The sequence below is a fragment of the Drosophila mojavensis genome, unplaced genomic scaffold (genome assembly GCF_018153725.1).
Source record: "Drosophila mojavensis isolate 15081-1352.22 unplaced genomic scaffold, ASM1815372v1 contig_231, whole genome shotgun sequence".
In the NCBI taxonomy this organism is placed as follows: Eukaryota; Metazoa; Arthropoda; class Insecta; order Diptera; family Drosophilidae; genus Drosophila; species Drosophila mojavensis.
Window position 1 is genome coordinate 2,542,426 of NW_025318772.1, and position 20,785 is coordinate 2,563,210.

Below are 20,785 nucleotides of genomic sequence, written 5' to 3' on the forward strand. Positions count from 1 at the left end.
ATTGCTGTAGATAGATGTGTGAATAGAATATTCAATATATAGAATACCATATATTAAATATATGTTTGATCAGTCTAAGATTGACTGGTAGTCATCATGAAAAACTGTCTAAAAGTTACGTCAATCATATTTTTTGGATAGTTGTGATATATAGAGAATCGATTAGGTTTTATCATGCTACCTATCGATTTTAAATAATTTAATATCGATTAGTAACAAGCTGAATTCAAACCAGAATCATCACTTTTACTCTATGCTAACAACTAATTGGATACATACATATATGGGACTAGTGTAAGGATAACCACAACTTAAAAGAGAGAGAAATCAATATACTTTTTATTTCACCCACTTCCCCGAATAAGACATCTCATCTCTTCCACTCCTTCCCAGAAACTTTCTCTCTCTCTGCTCAATTGCTCAGTTCCTAAAGAAAAAACTAATGGGCAACTGCTAGTCGTGCACTATTAATACAGTCACTCTCGTTTGTTTTGATTGTGTCTTTCTTTGCTGTTGTTGTTGTAAAGTCAAAGTGTCGAATTGTAAAGATCAGTCACCTTTAGCTGCCTAGGCCGATCGCCGTCGTATCCCATAGATACATAAACATTTACATTGCTGTTGTTGTTGTTGTTGTTGTTGTTACTCCCTTTGTTGTTGCTGTTGCTGTGGCTGCGGCTGCCCATTGGCTCGTACCCCTTTATTATGCCAGGCATGTCGCGGTGCTCCGCCGTTTGTACTCGTATCCGTTCGCCTCATCTACTAGTATTTTTACTGTGTAATCACGCTTAAGCCGTGCCTCAGTCGCAGCTGCAGTCGGCGTCGCTGTCGCTGTCGACGTTCCCTCTATGCTCTAGCTGCACGCTTATTTATTTGTTTGCTGGCTCCAAACTGGTACTGGGCATCCATTGGTCTAGCTCTTGGGTCTTCGTCTTGGATATCAGCCAGCAAAAGTACAGTCCACAGTCCTCAGTCCTCGTTCAGTTCTGTTTTTCCTGATTTTTCTCCAAGTTGTTGCATCGAAAAGGGGCAACCCTTTGTGTGTGTCTGTGTGTGTGTGGTACGTGTGGCTTGTGGCTTGCGATGCAGCCAACTGGTTTGTCTAGTACAAGTATCTCCACCTCATTTTATTGCCTTTGTCCCCTCCCCCCACCGTATACTCTTTGCCGCAGTGTTTCTTCTATTTCTTAGAATGCTGTTTTCCTTCTTGTCGTATCTGGCGTCGATCAAGCCTCTCGCAAGTTTATTTACCTCGCCACAGGTTTGTTTACTTTCATTGTCCAAGGAGTCACAGCAGAAGAAAAGAAGAAGAAAAAATAAGAAAATATAATAAGAAAAACATTTCATAAGCCGATTTGCTGTCGCATAGACGGAAGGAAGTCCTACGATGCGATGATGCGTTGAAAATAATAAACAGTTCGTATGGTCTATGAAAAGTCAATATAGGAAGTAAGGCTTAATTGTGGAACTATTTGAAATGCAGGTAGTGAAATTGTTAATTCATCTATTTTAATATGCTAATGCAGGCAGAATGAAAAATGTATGGAAAATCATACGAAATGAGATATAGTAAACGTAAGTAGAATGCAATATTTATGAAAAGCTATACGAGATTTGGTAAACGTTTAAGTTAAGTTGTGTTAGACTTAGGCCATAGGAAGATGTGAAAATATTAAGCTGAATTATATAATAGTATTATCGAATTTCTTTATGCTAAATCAAATTTAATCATATTATAGTTAAAATAAATAGTCGTAATAAATTAATATTGAAAGTTTTTGTATATGCGAATTGAAATAAAATAATCTTGAAATTTGAAATATTTTCAGAAAATTATATAAAAACATATTTGATATTGTATAACAATCCTAATATCAAACCATCTAAGATATACTGATTATATAATATCTCCCAAAAATAATAAGCAATTAAAATATCATTGCAGCTGCCGTCTTAGATATAATAACTATATTTGTTGATAGTCTAGCCCATTTTCAAATTAGAAACTCAACTGTCTCGGCCCACACAAAAAATCTAAAACGCAGTAATTTAGTTGTAGCATTTTATGGCTAATTGATTTTAATCTGACCGCCACGACGGTGGCCAAAAATCAGCACACAAATCCGTATACATTACTAAAAAGGGCACAGCCTCTCCAGAGAAATGGAGATATATCGCGATAAGGCCGACATTTTGCGCATCATCATTATCGGAAGAGCTCTTCTATATATATGTATATATATGAAACTGCCGAACTGCTCTGAACAAATAATAATTATTGCAAACTCAGATTAGTTGCGCCCGAATAAAAGTCGACCCGAAAAATATCAATGGATGGAAAAAAACTAGGTAAACTTCTCTCTCGCTCTCTCACTTAAACTGCCTCTCCTCTCCATGGTGGCTATCTGTCGTCTCGTATCTTTGGCTTTGATATATGCTTCAGTGCATCGGACTGTCAACAAAGGAACCTGCCGGGATTTCTAACGGTCATCAGTCAGCTGACTGCTTGAGATACATTTGTATCTGTAACTGTGCGTCCACTTGAGGTGCAGTCGAGCGCAAGATAGCATCAGCTCGAATTTGTTTTTAGAATTCCATGTGTATTAGTTATCTAGGGTAGCACACGCATACAGTTACACACAGATAGGCACACAGGACTAAAAAGGATACAATTTTTGGCGCTCTTTTTTTTTTTCCTTGGTTGTTTAAAGTAAATTCTACTGTGAAAGGATATTTGTGCGGCCTTTGGTAAAAGGATTTTCGTTCGGAACTGTTCATTTTGCGCGCCACAACCAAAGCCAATAACTCTGTGCGTGTGTGTGTGTGTGTGTAGAGTTGTGTGTGGTGCGCATTTCGTAGTTGGTATCTTAGACTCACAATCATGACCGGTGGCCGGCTCAAAGGTCGGCTTAAGACTTTCAAGAATTGCCATGGCATGTGGGTGTACGTGCTGCTAAAACAATATTACACACAGCCACACCCTATGCACACACACACACACACACATTCGCACACCCACACACACTCGCATACATACTCTGACAATGCTTGCTTTATATTCATTAAGGATGTGCAACAAAACAATATGCAAGTTAGTTATTCCTTGCTAAACAAAAGCCCTAAAACTATGCAGAGCTCTAGCAATATTTTCAAGTTAAAGTAGGCTTATCCTTGCAGCGTTTCTCATCTTTCTTACTCGATTCCTTTTTTCGGCTCAAGCCATTGTTAATTGATTAACCGAACTGCAACTTTGGCTGTTCAGTTAGCCGGCACAGCTGCCTCGATAATACATATCTGCATATTAGATCTAGGTAACTAGAACCTAGAACTGAACCTGAACTCCTGACCACACAAGTCCTCTGTCCGGTGACCTGTGCCTTGTGTCCATTCATTTGGAAGCCTAAATGTGCGAAATGCTTTTGTGCACATATGAGATGATCTCGTTTTTGTTGAGCGAAAGAGTAGAGCTCACACATGTGCGTCTGCATAGATTTATCAATATAGATCTAGCATCTGCACTTATTTTTCGCTCTTCTATTTCGTTTCCCATTGATCCATGCCATTGAGCAATATGTCGTCAAACAGTTTGCCGCCCTAAGCCTTCAGCTATGCAAATTATGCACAAATTGTTCAACTTCCTGGAAAACAGATCAAGTTCGTTCCATATATGTAAACACATTTTTTTTTGCACAAGTGTTACAGATTCATGCGTATTGCGTACTGAACGGAAGTTTTTATGTTTTTCCCTGGAAATGCCGCCTTGGTTCTTAACAGTAGCTGACTTACGTAATGTTTGTATTAGAGGTTTTTGATTTCAGTTTTATTGTTTTTCTTTTTGTTTTTTTTTTGGTACTTGTTTCTTATTCTTGAGATCCGCGCGGCCTATTTGTAGCGTTGTCTAATGGCTTTTCACACTCGTCTGCTAAAATGCAAAGAGCCGAACTCTGCGTTGCTTAAGTCTGAATTGAATGTAAATGATTTTCGTCTTATTTACATGTAGAGTTAGGATCTGAATGCCTTTTGTATAAGCGATCGTTTTATATTGTCTTAGCATTGGAGGTGTTCTTAAAAGGAATTCAGAAGATTTTCAACTAACATAGTTGGCTCTTGTTTGATATATGAGTTGGTGAATACACTGGAAGAGAATCCTTTTGATGAGTTTTAATTACTTTTAACACTGTTCAAGGGTACTGGACATGACGGAAACAGAGATAGATGGAGCTTGCTGTTTTTAACTTTGGTAACGTCAGCTCTAAATCGCTTCTAGCTCAAAATAAGACCTGTATACCTTGCACTATATGAATATCATAGTTGTTTAACTATAACTAAGAAATATTCTTTGTACACTTCAAAGTTCCGTTCTCCATTATAGAGCTGACCACAAATGGGTTTCGACCAAAGAAATCGGCACATTTGATCACATTGTTAGATCTGTGCGTTGCCCACAAACAGTACTTCAAAGGATCTTAGGCTATCTGTTGCAAAAGAATTCGCAAACTCATGTAAGCATGCTAATTGCCATTTGCAGAGTCTCAAAAAAATGAGTTGTAAATGAGCAAAAAACTCTGTGCAAAGGGCGGCAAGTCAAGAGAGCCGTAGGGCGTCCGGTCCACTAGGAGGTTCCACAAATCATTGCCCAGTTGCCAAGGCTGTGCAGATCGTTTTGCAAGTATGCAAAAACTATAGAATCCCATCATTAATTACCCTTTTTGGGCAGCAGTCGGGACTTGAAACAGACCGACACGTGCATTGTAATGATCATATCATCGGGAAGAAAGGCAGGGTCCTGTGGAACTTATGAGCATAGCGGTAACTAATCGATTTTTGGTTTGGCATTGGAGCAGTAGCTGTACTCGTAGATCGTGCGTATTACCAATCTGTAGATCAAAATCAAATATTTTATGCACACGCCTCGAAAGGAACCACGACCAACGAGCCGTGAAATTTGTTGACTATCCCAATGCTAATGCATAAATCCAATAGTTATGAAAAAGCAATTATGCTGAGAGATGAATACGTATCCCTACAGATGAGTGAGGCAACTGGTTGAATGACCTCCAAAGTGATTGACCGCTTGGCCGTGAGAAACTTGAATGCAACCCTTCATTAGATCGGTTTTGAAGAGGTTACATAAAAATTAGATGATTGCTTTTTATATTGGGTCTGTCATTAAAAGTGACTGTTTGTATTGCTCTAGAGATCGGCGGGAGGCCCCTTCGCTCAAGTTTTGTTATGGAGCGCCTTGCTCAGCAATTTTCCGTTAAAAAATCAAAACATATAATTTTCCCCTTGGTGAGACAACAGACACTGCGACAGAGACGGAACGAGCTGAGGTATATAATGGAAGGGAACAGGTAAAGACGAATCTGGGCATAGAGGAAAATCCAATACATACAGGTACATAGGCGGTGCAGGGGTAGGCCGTACAATAGAACCTGTTTGCAGGGGAAAAGTCCAACTGGAAGTTAGACCCATAAGAAAACGAGTCGAGATTTCCTGCAGAGAAATGGAAAATAAACAAGTTGTGAAGGCGAAGGCGAAGGTGAAGGCACAGGCACACAATACATGGAAATTGATAAATGGCTAGACAAACAGGTTGAGGCACAGGTACAATCCGTATACATGGAGCGGGTGCGGCTGCGGGGGCGGGGGCTTAACTCTCTGACGGTAGCCCTTAAGCCACGACTGAAGCGCGGCCTGCACGTGGACGCTGTTAAGGATCGGCCTGTGATGCTGATTGTGATGAAGCCTTTTCATGTCTATGCACACTTGGAGACGTCGCTGTAACGACTTCTCTTGTATGCACTATTCGAGAGAATACAGAAAAGGAATAAAAAACGAGTTAAGAGTGCCTGCGGTTTAATGGGGGTTTGGCTTTTTCACAGATTACCAAATGATGTGCCCATTCTTTGGCCACGAACAAAGGAAAACTAAATGGAAAATGTGTGATGTGGCTCCAATAGTGCGCAGTGCCTGGGAAAATCAATGCCCCCAAATGCGTTTATCGAAAGTCAGACGGCAGACAATGAGTTTTATGGTATTAGGGGTAAGCCTATGAAAAGTGATTCTAACTTTCGATACCAAATGCACATTAGATATGCTCAAAAGTAGACAGAACAGGCTGGTCAAATTATTGGCTTTGATATTTTATGAATAATTTTAATGCTTAAATATGCATGATGGAAATGAAAAACTGATCTGATGCGAGAGAATGAGAACCTGCCTATATCGGAGCCGCTTAGCGCATTACTAACTTCAATTTGCTTATAGTTAAGTTATTTAGAGATGTGGAAAATGCTGGGTGTAGTTATCCTGTAAGACAACAGAAAAGAAATTATACAGCGTAGGATATTATATACGATATAGAGACTGTTCTAGAGTTCTAGACTAGCTCTCTATATTTCATTTCATTCATTTCAACGCAATCTACTTTCTACTTTCTGATAAGTACAGAAAACTAGCCGTACATAAAATCCAATATTAATTTATATTATATAATAATGTATAGACCACACATACAAAAACATCAATACAAAATTTACTGAAAAATCGGCGATTCAAGAAGTTTGTCTGCAGGGTATCTGCTAGACAATCACTTCCCTACATCACTCAGTATTTGCTTCGGCCACAATTGAAAAGGATTTTAGCTAACATAAACTAAGGATTGCAACACATGTTGGCTGCTTTTGGCTTTGGATTATATGAGCTGCAATTTAGAAGTCGACATAAACAAGAAATAAAACCCTAAAGATCGAACCTTCGGCAGCCAAAATGATGTTTGAATAAAACAAAAAATAATTCAGTTGCTGTCGCTGTCCGTGTCGCGACTGCAGCTAAACAATAACAAGTTGCTAATGAACGGGCAGCGAATGTAGTCAGGGAATAGACTCGTCGGCGTTATTTGAGATTTTATCAAAACAAAACGACAGTCAGGACAACAACTGGTAGCATCGATTGCCTTACACTTGATCCTTTTGGCTTGGCGCTGTCCTGAAGGTCCTTGTTTATGACAATGTTTTTATTATTGGGCGCTGCGCTAGTTTGGTGCACCAAATGTCCTGTAATTCGAGACCCGAGGCTCGAGAGATGCGCGGCACGATCTCTTGAAGTGGTCAACCCGTCAGGGGCATGATCATCGATCGATATATTTTGTTGACCATATGTCCTCGTTTGATTTACATAGTTCGAACTTGAGCCCAAAAACTCAACCAGAACATGCTTTGCATGTGGTATTGATTGAGCAATTCAAGTGTAGCCGCAGCTACAGCGGTATGTGTGTGCCCCCTACTCTCTCCCTCTCTCTCTCTTTCTGTGTTTGTGTGTGTGTGTGTGCAGTGATTTGGAAGCTGTCAGCAAGGTTGCTCCAATTTCATGGCCGATTTGCCCAAGTGCATTCTAATTAATAATGGTTCGACTGAAACTCGTTAGCCACTAAATTTGACAACAACAGCTGTTGTCCAGTTCGCTTAAATTTCATTAAGGTCATTTTATTGGACCATTAACGGTTCTTTATTTATTTCTTCTTGTTTCTTAATCCCAGTTCCAGGTATCACATGTGCTTGACTAGAGGAATGTGCTTCCAGTTGAGCTGCAAAGACAAGCGAAGAATATGGGAGACGCCTGGAAGGGAAATACGAGGTGAGTTAGTTTTTGATATTATACATTTAAAATGTTTACTTAAATGATATTTAGTGTGGGTCTACATCCATATGTATGCATATACATATCTAAAAATTTCAAAAGTTAAACCAACATATTGTAATCCTATATATGAAGTCTGTCAAAACTGTAAATTGCTTTTTTGTGCTCACATTTCGGGAATTCACAGAGCCCTCATGCATGCTCAAAAATTGAATTGCGAAACTTTCGAGGAATCGTTTGCCTTGAGGGACCACAAATTTGGCGTATCCCATTGCACGCCAGCATTAGCTAATGTTGGGTGCGGCAAGGCCCATTAATGCGCTCTCTGGAGAGCTGGGCAGCCTTGAAAAGATCATTAGCCGGAATAAGATCGTAAAAAGACATGACACGCGAAAAAAAAGGGCAAGTGCCGCCCCTTGACCAGCACTCGGACAGCCATGAAATTGCGAGCGAGACGGTCGAGTCGATTGCAGATCGGAGATCACAAATCGAAAGACCTCCCGGGAAATCGATGCATTATACGAAATTGCCAAACAATTGCAAAAGACAAAAGATGCGGCCACATTTTTATAGGCACATCCAAACATTGAGCAAGGCAAATAGTGCGCAATCATGGCGACCCAGCCGAAAATATATATCATAAATGTACACAGACGGAGTCGGGCACAAAGACAGGTTGAAGTTGCGGTTTGGTGTTTGAGGTTTTGCCGCGCCTCGAAGGGACTTTTTTGTTGTGTGGTCATATGGAATTCCAGGAAGCTAAGTACAAATGAGTTGGCGGCCAGGATTGAGCGAAAATATTGTGAGAAATAACAAAAGTAATCAAATATGTATATGAAACTATTGAGAATCAACCGAGAGTCCTTCGGCCGGGCATATATTATTTTTTCATTCTATTATTTGGTCAGACAATGCACCGAAGTTTGTTTGTGCTGCCGGCGAGACCTTTGCCGCTTCAAGTGTTCAGCGGCGTGAAGGAGTTAGAAAACGATTATGATTTTGCCACCACACAAGTCGAGGACGCAGCTATCTGTCCATATATCTAGGCATACATACATATATATATATATGTATGTATGTATGTAGGTATCGATTGTAGTTGCCTCGCGCAGTTTTATGCAAAGTTCTGACGTGTCAAATTGTCAGCGTGTGCTCCTTTGAGCCTGGGAAGCGATTTCGCACGGTTAGGCTCAGTGCGCCTGGCCCACGCAGCGTGCTCCTGCGCAGCGCTGTTGTGTCCTGGCGCATCCTAGACATTCGTCCGCTCATTAAGTGTTGTCCGGGCTGGCGCCTATCCCGTGGCGCGTCTGCCTTTCAGTTTGGTGGCTTTGGCAATTAACTGCAGCGCTTTGTTTAGCGCGCGAGCGTACGTCCGCCCAGGGCATGCAGTACATGCAGGACACGCACTGTGACACTCTGCTGCGCACTCGGCGCATTTTTCACTCCTTTGCAGCAAATCTAATCGCAAAACGTTTCGTGCTGCTTAATTGCGCAGCTCAGCAAAAAAAAGAAAATTTTAAGAGAAAGGTGCACTTGACCCAAGCAGGACACGTAGGACATGCAGTTTATCCAGCATATGGTGTGGACTTGAGCTAACTGTGTAGCCTCGCCCAGCTCCAGTTTGGCCGGGACATGTGCTGGATAAACGGCTCCCGTCTGGCACGCCCACTCGAGCCTCGGGCGTTGCATAATAGACAATAAATATTTTATTGATTTTCGGTCAATAAATCGGCAACAGGACGAGAGTTGGCATTGCTGGTCCTATTTTGCGGGCAGCCCAAAAGGACCTGCGGCAGGTACTTCTCGCTGCTCGCTCGCCGTTCGTCGGTCGGCCGTGCACTTGAACTAATTGACAAACTGAAAGGTGAGAGATTGCATTTGGGCGATAAGACAAACTGATTTTGTTTTCCTCTTTAGTTTGGAATTTTTTGCCATTGTCCTTTGGAAATTTATTGCCTTTTGTGCCTTTTGTGCGCCGAGTTTCCCACTGCTCGAACCAAAACAAAGTGCCAGCCTGACAGCCTACCGACAAGGACTATTAATTTGATTTTATGTGCACTTGCCGTACGCTTCAGTTTTTATTACAGATCAATATTTTTGCGCTCGTCCTGTTAAATGGCAACGGCCCCTACTTCGTGGGAAGCCACACAGCGCGATCCCACGGCAGGCCAAGCGACTCGCTCGCCCTTTATATTCTGCTCATCATTTATAATTTTGTCTTGACGCCAGCGCCGGGCAATTGGCAAAGCCTTCGACCTACATCAATTGCATCGGGTGGCAACGCCTCTGTCCCCCTCTGAACCTCTGGCACCCTCTCTCTCTCCCTCTCTCTCTCTCTCTCTTTGGCTGCTCTCCAACTTCAGCTCGTGTCATTCGATAGCTTGGCCAACTTTTAATATGCACATGTTGCACTTTATGGCCCTCGAGCATAATCGTACTTGGGTTACATTGCGGCTGCTACGTGCCTCTCGGCCTGAATCCTGCCAAGTGCTCATTGATGTGAGCTTCCTGCGCTACAAAATGCATTTAATGTGGGAATATTGTGTTGAACATGAGTTTAATATGCATATTGATGCCTGTGTGTGGAGTGAACGATGTTGCGGTAAATTTTACTTAAACACCAGATATAAGTTGAAGACTTTTCTCAGGAGTATTTAAACTAGTTGAAGATGAAGATATTTATAATGAATTTATTCTATTCTCTGCTTAAGCTATTCCCATTATAGGATAGTCTAAAGACGATGCTGTACATCTGGCCCACACTAAAAAGTAAAAAGTAATTCGAATTTCATATACATATGGCTTTTTTATAGCAAACTATTAACTGTTTCTGAGAGCTGTTTCAAGTGGGCCATTCCACACCCCAAACTGCAGCACTTTGAGCATAAAAATCGCCCGCCCATGGTGCAAAATGTAAAATTTCCCGCCAGCAAAAAAAAAGGAAAAAGGAAACGAAAAACAAAACAAATGCAAACTAAAGAGGCAATATATGAAGTGGCTAGAGCACATGGTTAGGGCTAAGGGCAAGGCAGCTCGGCTGCTCTGTAGCTCGACAGGCACAGTGCCACCCAAGCAAAACCCGACGCCTGTTTCCTAAATTAATAATTGCAAAATTTCGCGCTAAATGAATGGTACAAGAGTCAGCAGCAGGCAGGATCGAGCAGGATCGGGCAGGATCGGGCAGGAGCAGTATGTGCACCACATGCACATATGCGCAGCATATTTCGCTCGAGCCACAAACCAGGCTATATGTATTTATATATATATATTTAGTTCAAGTCGGCACGAAAAGTCAGTTGGTCACATTTTGTTGTAATTACCGGGTTGGGTAGGCGTACAAAGGGCAGCGCGGCGTGAAGCTTCCATACACTCGCACACACTCTCTCCCAACGAGGCGCTAAGCAAACAACAGGAATGTGCCTGCCAGGATAACAAAACAACTCAGCAATATACACACACACGCACATATGTGAGCCATATGAGCCATGCAGTTGCTTGCGTGCGTGACCGTTACAAACGATCGAGCCGCTTGCTATGACTCAGCGGTGCTATATGAAGCATTATCGGGCGATATAGCGCCCGAATCGTGGGCGCGCGCGTCAGTTGGTCTGCGCAAAGCTAACCCTTAAATGGCAGCCGGCTGCAATTCGCCCGCCCTCGCCAGATCGGGCTAAAAGCCACCCTGTTCTAGTTAAAATAAGGAGGAGGCGTTTGATGTCTAAAGGCTGCAAGACTTCACGTTACCCTATTCTGAATTGAAATTCCATGTTGTATAGTTGTGTTCATATATGCTAGCAAAATACAAAAAAAAAAAAAAAAAAATAATAATAATAATAATAATAATAAATAAACATATATTTTTTATTGGTATTTCCGTTTATTGTCTGAATTTATATATATTCAAAAAAAAAGATATCTCTTGTTAAAGTTATTAGTAAATTTTTTTATGTATTTGCCAATCAGATATCATATGAATTTGTATTAAAATTGATCTGCATTTAAAAGCTGAAAATCAGTTAAGAATTTGTCTAATTGACTCTATGACGTTTTCTTCTATAATAGAGAACTTTCCAACTGCTCTCTATCCCATGTTGATAATGCAGGGTATTACAGAATGAACAAGCAGCTAATGTCGCGCCCACATGACTAAAACCAAGCCACCTTTTTGGGCGCAGTTAAAATGGTTGTTGTTGTTGCTGTTATCCTTGGTATATTTATGTTTAATTGTTATGCTGATGTGTTGGCACGAGCCATGCGCGCTGGCGCATATGTCGCTCGAGGTCCTGGCTCGACACCAGCTCCTTGGGCCAATGTCATTGACTGCTGCACGTTTTGGCGCCCAATTTGTAATGCTGCTGCCGCTGCTGCTGCTGCTGCTGCTGCTGGAAAAACTCACAAGGGTTGCGCATGCGCTGTACTGGTCAAATGTCGCTAGGGAAAACTGTTAGTTCTGCCACCACCACCACCACCAACACTAGGCAGCAGCAGCAGCAACGCCGCCACCACCACCGCCATCAGCGAACCGCGACCAAATTATGCTGAAGTTGACGCAGCGCTTGACTGACTTCGCCTTCAACTTCAACGGCGACTTCAACTTCGACTTCACCTTCGACTTCAGCCTCGGCTGCCTCCGCTCGCAAACAGCACGCGCTCAGGAACCACTTCCTCATCGCAGCATTTCCTCAACTCGCTCGCCCAAATAGTAATGAGTCGGCGGTGTCAGGTGCATGCATGTAACATTTTGAATGACCCGACCGCGACCCCAAGTCCAAAACAGAATGAACAGAAAATAAACAACTAAGAAGGTCGCGACCGAGTGTAAACGACTGCAGCTATACTTGTTCAATAAGTTCAACATGATTGAAGGCAGGATATATAGAAAATAGAGCTGCGATAGATTGATTCCTTAGATTATTCTATTGCAATTCAGATTATTCAGATTGGATATTCCTTTTACTATAATATTATTTATTATTTGATTGAAACTTTTCATGAAGTGAAAATTAGTTAAGTATCTATTATATATCTCTATATAAGGAACAGGCTTCATATCTATATGTCTACCGTGGGAGATTAGTTTTTGGTCTCTACTATAATATCTATTATTGTATTTGATCGATCTCTATTAGGGATCTTTCTTAGATTTTAATGCCAATCTAATCATAAAATTTCTGGGCTACACTACAGCATTGTATATAAACTTCAGTAACTAGCCCAAACTCTCAACGCTCTAACAACATATAAGAGTGTACAAAACCCATATGCTCTACCTATTCACACAACGAGCGAGGATAAGAATTTACCCTAGAAATGCATTTTCTTTTGCTCGCGTAATTACAGCGACCAAGTTGGAAGTTTTTCATTCTTTCGAGCGGTGCTCATTAGACCAAAGCATTTTCATGGCTCATAGCTGAGTGTGTGAGAGTATGTGTGTGTGTGTGTGCTTGTGTGAGTGTGCGTGTGCGTGTGTGATAACAACTCGCGCACGAGCTATGATGGGACTGTGTTTGTGTCCTTATGCCTAGCCCATTTCGTTGTAATAATTTGAAATTTTGATCAGGTGTTCCTTTTAGTTTGTTTTTTGTGGCTTTCTTTCGTATGCTGCTTCTTTCTTATTTTCTGCTGCTGCACAATTGTCGCATTTGTTTTCCAGCCTGGGCGGGTTCAAAGGGGAACTATGAGCGTTAAGAATCGCCGAACCGTATAACACATCAGACCTGGCCCAGTGCATGTGGGCAGCAAAAGCGCGCGGCTTTTTCTGTTCCCCTTGTCGCGATCGAGCCACTTGGCACTTGAACCGTGTCATGCGGATTTCTATACACTAGAGAGAGAGAGAGAGGGAGAGACAGATGCAGAGAGAGAGGGAGACCCTTGAACTGTTTCTATTACGACATTATTTTGTATGGCCAACTGTGAAGTTTGATTTGCCGGCAAAACCTTTCAAACAGGTGTGTGCTGTAGCCATGAATGCAAAATGGTAGCCAAACAACATATAGACAAATATGAACTGGCTTATTTACTCAAGCAATAAATTGCCAAATAAGAAAACATGTTCTAGTAAATTCTTGATATGTACTTTTTGAAATCTGTAAATGCTGTTGACAGTTATTTTAGTTTGGCAATGGGAATGACTTAATCGTTTCTTATCTGATATTTTCACAATGGTGTTCAATCAGGTTATTAATAAATATATAGGCTAACAGAAATTGGCATTCAATTCCATGTGATAGGCTACATAGGAAATGAAGCACTTAAAAAAACAATTAAAAGTTAATATACGAAATTATTTATATATATATAATGCTGTTAATATGTTTTTAATAGATCATCAAGGTATTTGTAAAAACAACTCATTCAACTAAGAATACCTTATAAATGTGCTGAGGCTATTCAGATTTAGCATACGAATTCCGCAGTTCAGTAACCTTCTATATTCTATTAACGAGCCAGTTCACTCTCATAGTCCCAAAGCTTCATTTAATTACCTCAGAGTGTGATCCTACATACTTATTATAGAGTTACGCCAACTCGCCTCAATACTTTTGTCGTAGGAAGCTCTACAAGTGTACTTGTTCACTTGCCTACGTCTTGAGTCAGTTATGACGTTCTCTTGATTTCCTGTTGGCTGTCACAGAACTCTCACAGCTTCGAGTCTGGCTCGCCCACTCGTTGGCTGTAAGAAACTGGCGCTCCTAGTTACAGTCTTGCCTGGCAACACGCCAACTCTCTGAGCAGTGGGGATTATTGAGCAATTGTCGGACTCGCCTTTGAGTTACATTTATGGTTAAATTTATGGAGAATACAGTTCGAGAGCTAATGATGCCACAGATCAAAGCCAATTTTGGAGGAGGGAGAAGCTCTGAGCAGCCCACGTAAGAGTCACGCAAGAGCTGAGGATAAGAATGAGACTGTGATATTAAAGGTTCATGTTGAGGTTGAGCTTCGGCTGGAGTTCGAGTTTGAGCTCGAGCGTGAGTCGTGCCGTGCCCAGTTTCGTGCACGTGCATTGTTTGCATACACTTTAAGAAAAACTTTGTTGAATGTCAAACCATTGTAAAGATTATTATATGCAGAATAGATTTGTATTAATATTGGTCGAACTCGTTGTCATTCTAGCTAGAAGTGTGCTCGTACATGTTTATATTAAGTATGAAAAAGGCTGCGGAGGGAAATTATTAAAGTATGGTAAGAAGAATATTTTCTCAAGTGTAAATATTCTTAATCAATTTTTGACTGGGACCCTGCTAAAGCGTGGAGCACACGTACAACATAATGCTAATTTTGTTGATAATGGGAAACACTGCAGAAGATTGCCAAAAGAATTACCAGAAATTTAAAAAAAAACTTAGCACAAGGAAAAGAATAAATTGGAAAGAGAAGAAAACAAAAGGAAAGAATATTTCGAGCATGCAAATTGCTTATGAAGCGCCGTAATTTTCCGCTGGCTTCTTAGTTTATAAGGCTGAAACTGAAACTGATCCGCTTAACCAGATACGACTTTCTAGACAAAAGACTTGATTCACTGTCCGGAAAGTGCATTAAAAAAACGAGAGAAGAAGAAGAGCGCTGACCACTAGGTGAGGTTAACAAAAGGCAGCGGCTCAAGTGCCGCTAAATATTCAAAAGGTTAACCGTACCGGACACCGGGGGCAAGGCATAAAGTAAACAAGGCGGAGACAATGAACTGGACACTGGTCGAGTCGCTGCAGTGCGATCTGAGAATCTAACGATCCAGGGATTCTAATGCAATTAAAAATTCTTTTTATATCTGTTTTTTATATTTCGTGCATTATAAGTCAAATGCGAATCAGGTCGAGTGTTTGTTTAGTTGCGGTCAGTTGGCTCTGGTCAAAGGGATCTATATCTCTCTCGCTCTCTCTCTCTCTCTCTCTCTCTCTCTCTCTCTCTCTTGCTGTGGATCCAGTTACTTATGTAACTCTTTGCGTAAGCGATCCTCGGGGTCAAGCCGGCAGGGGAGGAAATCGTGTTAGGCCATCGAAATTGTTGAAATTAAGCGTTAAATGGAAAAACAAAAGCTTAATCTTTAAGAACAAGGCAATCAAAAGCCAAACTAAAAAGCCGCGCACAAAGCAATTTTAATTAGGGTCACTTATGTGCAATAAGGGTTGCATTTGATAGCGGGCTAGCAATAATTGTTGTTGCTGCAGTTCTTGGGTTTAGGGTGGACCTGCGCAAGCGGTCAACGGCGCATTTCGAAACTAGTTTGTAGCTTTTTAACTTAGCATACCCTGTATGGATAGGCAAATGCTATATATGTATGCTCTACTTTAATCAACTTTATTATCTTTTTTTTTTCGCAGAAATGACAGTGTATGCCTCAGAGACCATAACATGCTGAACCACCCTAGGAAACCCCCAATCAAAAATTTCGTTAAAAAAATGTATGTAAATCTTAAACAGGGTATTCTCAAGTCAATCACTGCGACCTGATTCTCGAGTGTAATTTTTCTTGTATATTTCTGGTATAAAATTTCGTTAAAAAAATGTATGTAAATCTTAAACAGGGTATTCTCAAGTCAATCACTGCGACCTGATTCTCGAGTGTAATTTTTCTGGTATATTCTGTGCATTTTAGACGCTGCTCGCGTAATGAGGATAAACGATTCACAATAAAAATCATAATGTTTTTACACCACCCCATTGCGGGTTTTTGTTTGGCATTTGCAACTGGCCAAGGATATTAATGACCAGCACATTGTTCTTATCCTTGGCTAGGCAGCGCAGGGAAGGGAGCGGTTGGCCCAAGATGCGGGGATTCTATTTTAGCTGACATCTTTGAAAGAGTCGAATAATGGCAAAGCTTATCAAGTACCGCAACCGTGTGTCTGATGAAAATTTTTGTAAATAATTATTAAATTAAATTGATTTAAATTAATGGTTTCAAAAAGCGGCAAGATATTTTCTAAATATGAGAATTACTGCCTATAGTTTGAATGCAATTGCTAACAGCTATTCTATATACTGGGTGTGAAGCTTGACTAAAGCGCTAATGTTCTATGAATTAAGTTGATTCGTTCAACTTAATAGCCTGTCAAACTTTCGATGTTCGTCTATTCGTTTCGTTCTTTTTCGATCTGAGAGTCAATTTCTTTAATTTCGTTGTGCTCAGTGTAAGGTTTCGTTAGATATGGAGCTATTTAGTATGGTGCGTAAAACAGTTCAGTGGTAGACACATTCGCTAGATGAACAAGTCTCTATTTCGTTCAGTTAGTTGAGACATCAACCTTATACAATGAGCTTTTGTCCGCTATTATAAGTTCATACAATAAGCTTTTGTCAGCGAGCAAATATATGATATTTAGCTTCTGACTGATACTTGAAAGTTCCGTTAATATTCAAATTTAGTTTCAATAAATAAATGATGTTATTTTAGTTAAACAGTTTCGCAAGTCTTTATTAAATGTTTCTTTGATCTTAAACATAAAGAATATGACTGTGGTATAATACAAATAATTTGATTACTGATTTATAAATAAATACCTAATAGGTAAAATAATTTAGTTTAAGCTTAATTTGATTAGTAAAATATTTTAAATTTATCCAATTTATTTGTTTTTTTTTACTAGTTATAAAAATGGTAAATTTCAAAAAGTTGGTTTGAATTGCTGTTAGTAGTTATTTTTGTTAAAATTTTAGAAAAGTTTATCTTAGTTCATAGACTTTCCTAGAATTTAAGACTCTTTTCTAAAAGATCAGAACTGAATTCAAAGTAAATAGAATTTAGCACTAATTTATTTGCTCTGCAGTATGTATAAATCTTTTGCCTTTGTCTCTTGTTTATTTCAAGTGTTTAAATTCCGGAAACTTGAAGCATTACCGGGCGAATAAAATTGAAGCATTAGCCGAGCAAATGAAATTGAACTGACATTCATAGACAGTAAAGTATCATTAGAATATTCCATTCAATCAAGCTTTCGCTGCTGCGAAGTGTGTGGGTTAATTGAGTTTGAAGCGAAAAGACATTCATTAGGCAGGTTCAAATATGCAAATCTGTTTATGAATCGAACGGCATTTGCATTGATATCGGATCCTTCGAGCACTCAATTTCATGTCCGGGCGGCAAAATCCAATTCATTCGAGTGAAAAATGGTTATTGCAAAACATGGAAAGTGTGGGTCGGTACTGGGTTGGTGGAGGGCGGGGATCATAAGACGATTATCGTGTCACGAAATCAATGAAAATAATATTGAAGTCAAAAAAATTGTGTGCACTGAGAGCTATTAGAGCTGCATAGTTGAAAACCAATTTATTTATATGATTTTTTATCTCCAATCTATAATCTGTAATCTTTATGATGAAATCGAGCCGCAATTAATGGGCTGCTCGGGTCTGCTGGTAGTTTCCCAAATGCACGATTTAATTGCACGGAATTCGCTAAGAGCGCTTGGTAGATGGTCTTGACGGCGAGCGGTTTGGGGTCTCTAGAGCCAAATTGCAACCCTTGCGAGCAACCGACCCCAAAAGTTGTCAACTCTGGCGAGGAAGGGACTGCAATAACATTACATATGGCCTGGTACTTTTGCTTACGCATCGATTGGCCCGGAGACGGAACCGGGAGCGGGCACATCAGTCGAAGCTGCTGCAATAAGTCCGACTGCCGGCTCCCAATGGGGGGACTTGACCCCACTACTGCAACTACCCCTCGAGTTGAACAAATTCTACTTAAAGCGCTCACTCGGAAGCCCGCCGTTTATGAAATCTTTTGATGGGCTTTATTCCATGGTGGGCGGGGCAGTCCAGGGCTGCTATGGGCAGGGGTAGTCTGCGTGTGCTTATTGTCTGCTTGAAGGGTTCAAAGTTGTTTTTGACAACAGCAGAAAAAAAGAAATGTATTTTTATTAAAATTATAATGCTTACGCATAGCAGAAAGTAAATGTGGTTTGCCTACCCGCTGGACACCACCCGTCAGACGCACTGTGGCTGCAATCACATGACGTTGCCGCCCTTTAGCTGGTTCACTAACTCTTTTTTTAAAGGGTATTTCAGCTTTGTCATGTAATATGCCCATAAGCGATATAAAAAGTCTTTAGTTTAACAAATATAAATCTCATGGAATTTCTACACAGAGACCTCACATCGTCCAGAATCAATGATTGAACATTTTTATTTATCCAAAGCTCAGTTTTGGTTTATTCTAAGAAGAAGAAAACAAACATTGAAACTTTTGGTCGAAGAAAGAAATATTTAACATTTATGGAGAGCATGAAGGCGCAATTATCCGCTATAATATGTGGCTTTGTCTTTACAAATATCGAAAAGAGTATCTAGTATTCCCTAAGTTAAAACTGAAGTTTTCTTTTATTTTTCTGCCTGTCTATGAATTACGAGCAGCTGAGCGCATTTCCCGCTCTTAAGTTTTGTTGTTTTTGCTATGTTATTTGGCCATGTTTTTTTAATATGCAACGGGGGCAGTTCTAGCCGCAGTCAGCACAAAAATGTTAATCCTTTTAAGTGCGTCGATATCGCTCCAGACATCAGTTAACCCCACAGCCCACGCAACGCATTTAATCTTTTGTGACCGAAAAGGTCGACGGGTTGATTCCAGACACAATTCGAATCGCAGCACATCTGTTGGCGGGCATAAATCTAATTTGAATAGAAAGTATTTGCCAATTTCCATATATGCATGCACATGTGTGTGTGAGTGTGTGTGTGTGTGTGTGCATTAGCTTTGGGGCTGTCATAACAATTTCATTAACAATCGTGCCTTTGAGGCGCAGGCCAATGTCAGGGAGCCTCAGGGAGAGTCTAGCCTGGCATGTTTATGGGCGCAGGAAATTGAATTAAATCTAGCGAAAGGCGACAAAGATATTTATATTTGTTTAGGACTTGCAACAACTTTGCGGCAAAGTTAAAATGTCTAAAGTTAAAGGCTTAAATAGCAAAATAAACATGGACTGTGAAACTTCGAAATCAGTCAAAGTCCTCATATGGTAGTTAGTGAATCGGAAAAGATTTCAATCGTGTTATATGTATTTCGTGTTTAATATGTTCTGATTCACTTTAAATAGAAAACCTGAAACAAATGTGACGGATAGAGATAGAATTCTTTAAGCCTTGCTATTTACCAAAACTTAGCCTTAACTTTTCTTTCAAGCCGTCAATATGACAATCTCTTTGTTTGTTGTGTATTAAAATTATGCGAGATATGAAAAAGTTACTATAAATATTATTCTTATTCTTAGTATTCTTATTTAATACACACGCTTCAGAGAGTAGAAAATTATATCTAAAATTCTAGTTTCTGAAAATGTAAGGAAAATAACTGCTCAAAGTGTAATGATAGATAATATATAATAGGAGCAGAAATCTTGGCGGGGAGGGGTTTCTATCTGCAATTGTTCTCATCAGTTTACCAACTAAATTTATAGATTAAATGCAAAAGACGGTAATTTAGTTCATAATTTCAATTTAATATATGATGCAAATATATATTATATATCAGGCAATATACTAATACATATTACATTAATATTATTATATATGACCGTAATGCTATTGCGTCTAATTTCCATATTAGTTCAAAGCTAGTTTAGCCTACGAACCTCAGTCTATAAATGGAAAACGTTTTCATTATCAAAACTGACTAAGTTTATGCCCATATATAAACAGTTATAGGCTGTGGGCCAAGGTTCTAATCCGCAATCGAGTGTTTCATTTCCTGCAAGCACTCAATAATTCATTTGACCAATTGGCGAGCTTTGTGCCAAATGGTTGGAGTCCATCACATTTTATTAATCTAGATATCCAAATGTTTTGCCTCCTTTATTTTGTGGGTAAATGTCGAAAAACCGCAAAATATGCGACGCTGTCTTCGCTGCGGTGGTTGTCGCTGCACGCACCACCAAGCGTAAATCCAATTGGAAGCCGATTTACTGTGGGGGCGGCGGCTGCTGCCCACAAAAATGTTCAATCAGCATTTACAAGGGCTTGACATTTAAATTAACACTGGACTGGACCGGGCCACGCATTTGGTGGTGGAAAAAGGATATGCAGGATTTTGGCGGACTGTATGCAAACGTCAGTTGGTTAGTCCTTCCGGGTTGCTGCTGCCCGTCGGTTGTTGTTGTTATTGTTAGCATTGCTCGTGTAGTAAATACTTATTTATTGATATAAATGTATCCAG

The 20,785-nt window shown here is 40.2% G+C and overlaps 1 protein-coding gene across 3 annotated transcripts in view; it reads left to right on the forward strand.

Moving 5' to 3' along the window:
* Window positions 1-16,294, forward strand: part of LOC26527391 — a 67,322-nt gene extending 51,028 nt beyond the window's left edge. For all 3 annotated transcript variants that reach the window (XR_004363740.2, XR_004363739.2, XM_015167619.3), the window contains 2 exons: window positions 7,538-7,635; window positions 15,960-16,294. Coding sequence is in view for 1 of the 3 variants with exons in the window: in XM_015167619.3 (XP_015023105.1) it covers window positions 7,538-7,635; window positions 15,960-15,997 (136 nt within the window). In the remaining 2 variants the exon portion in view is untranslated. The remainder of the gene's footprint in view (window positions 1-7,537; window positions 7,636-15,959) is intronic.
* The last annotated feature ends 4,491 nt before the right edge of the window (window positions 16,295-20,785 follow it).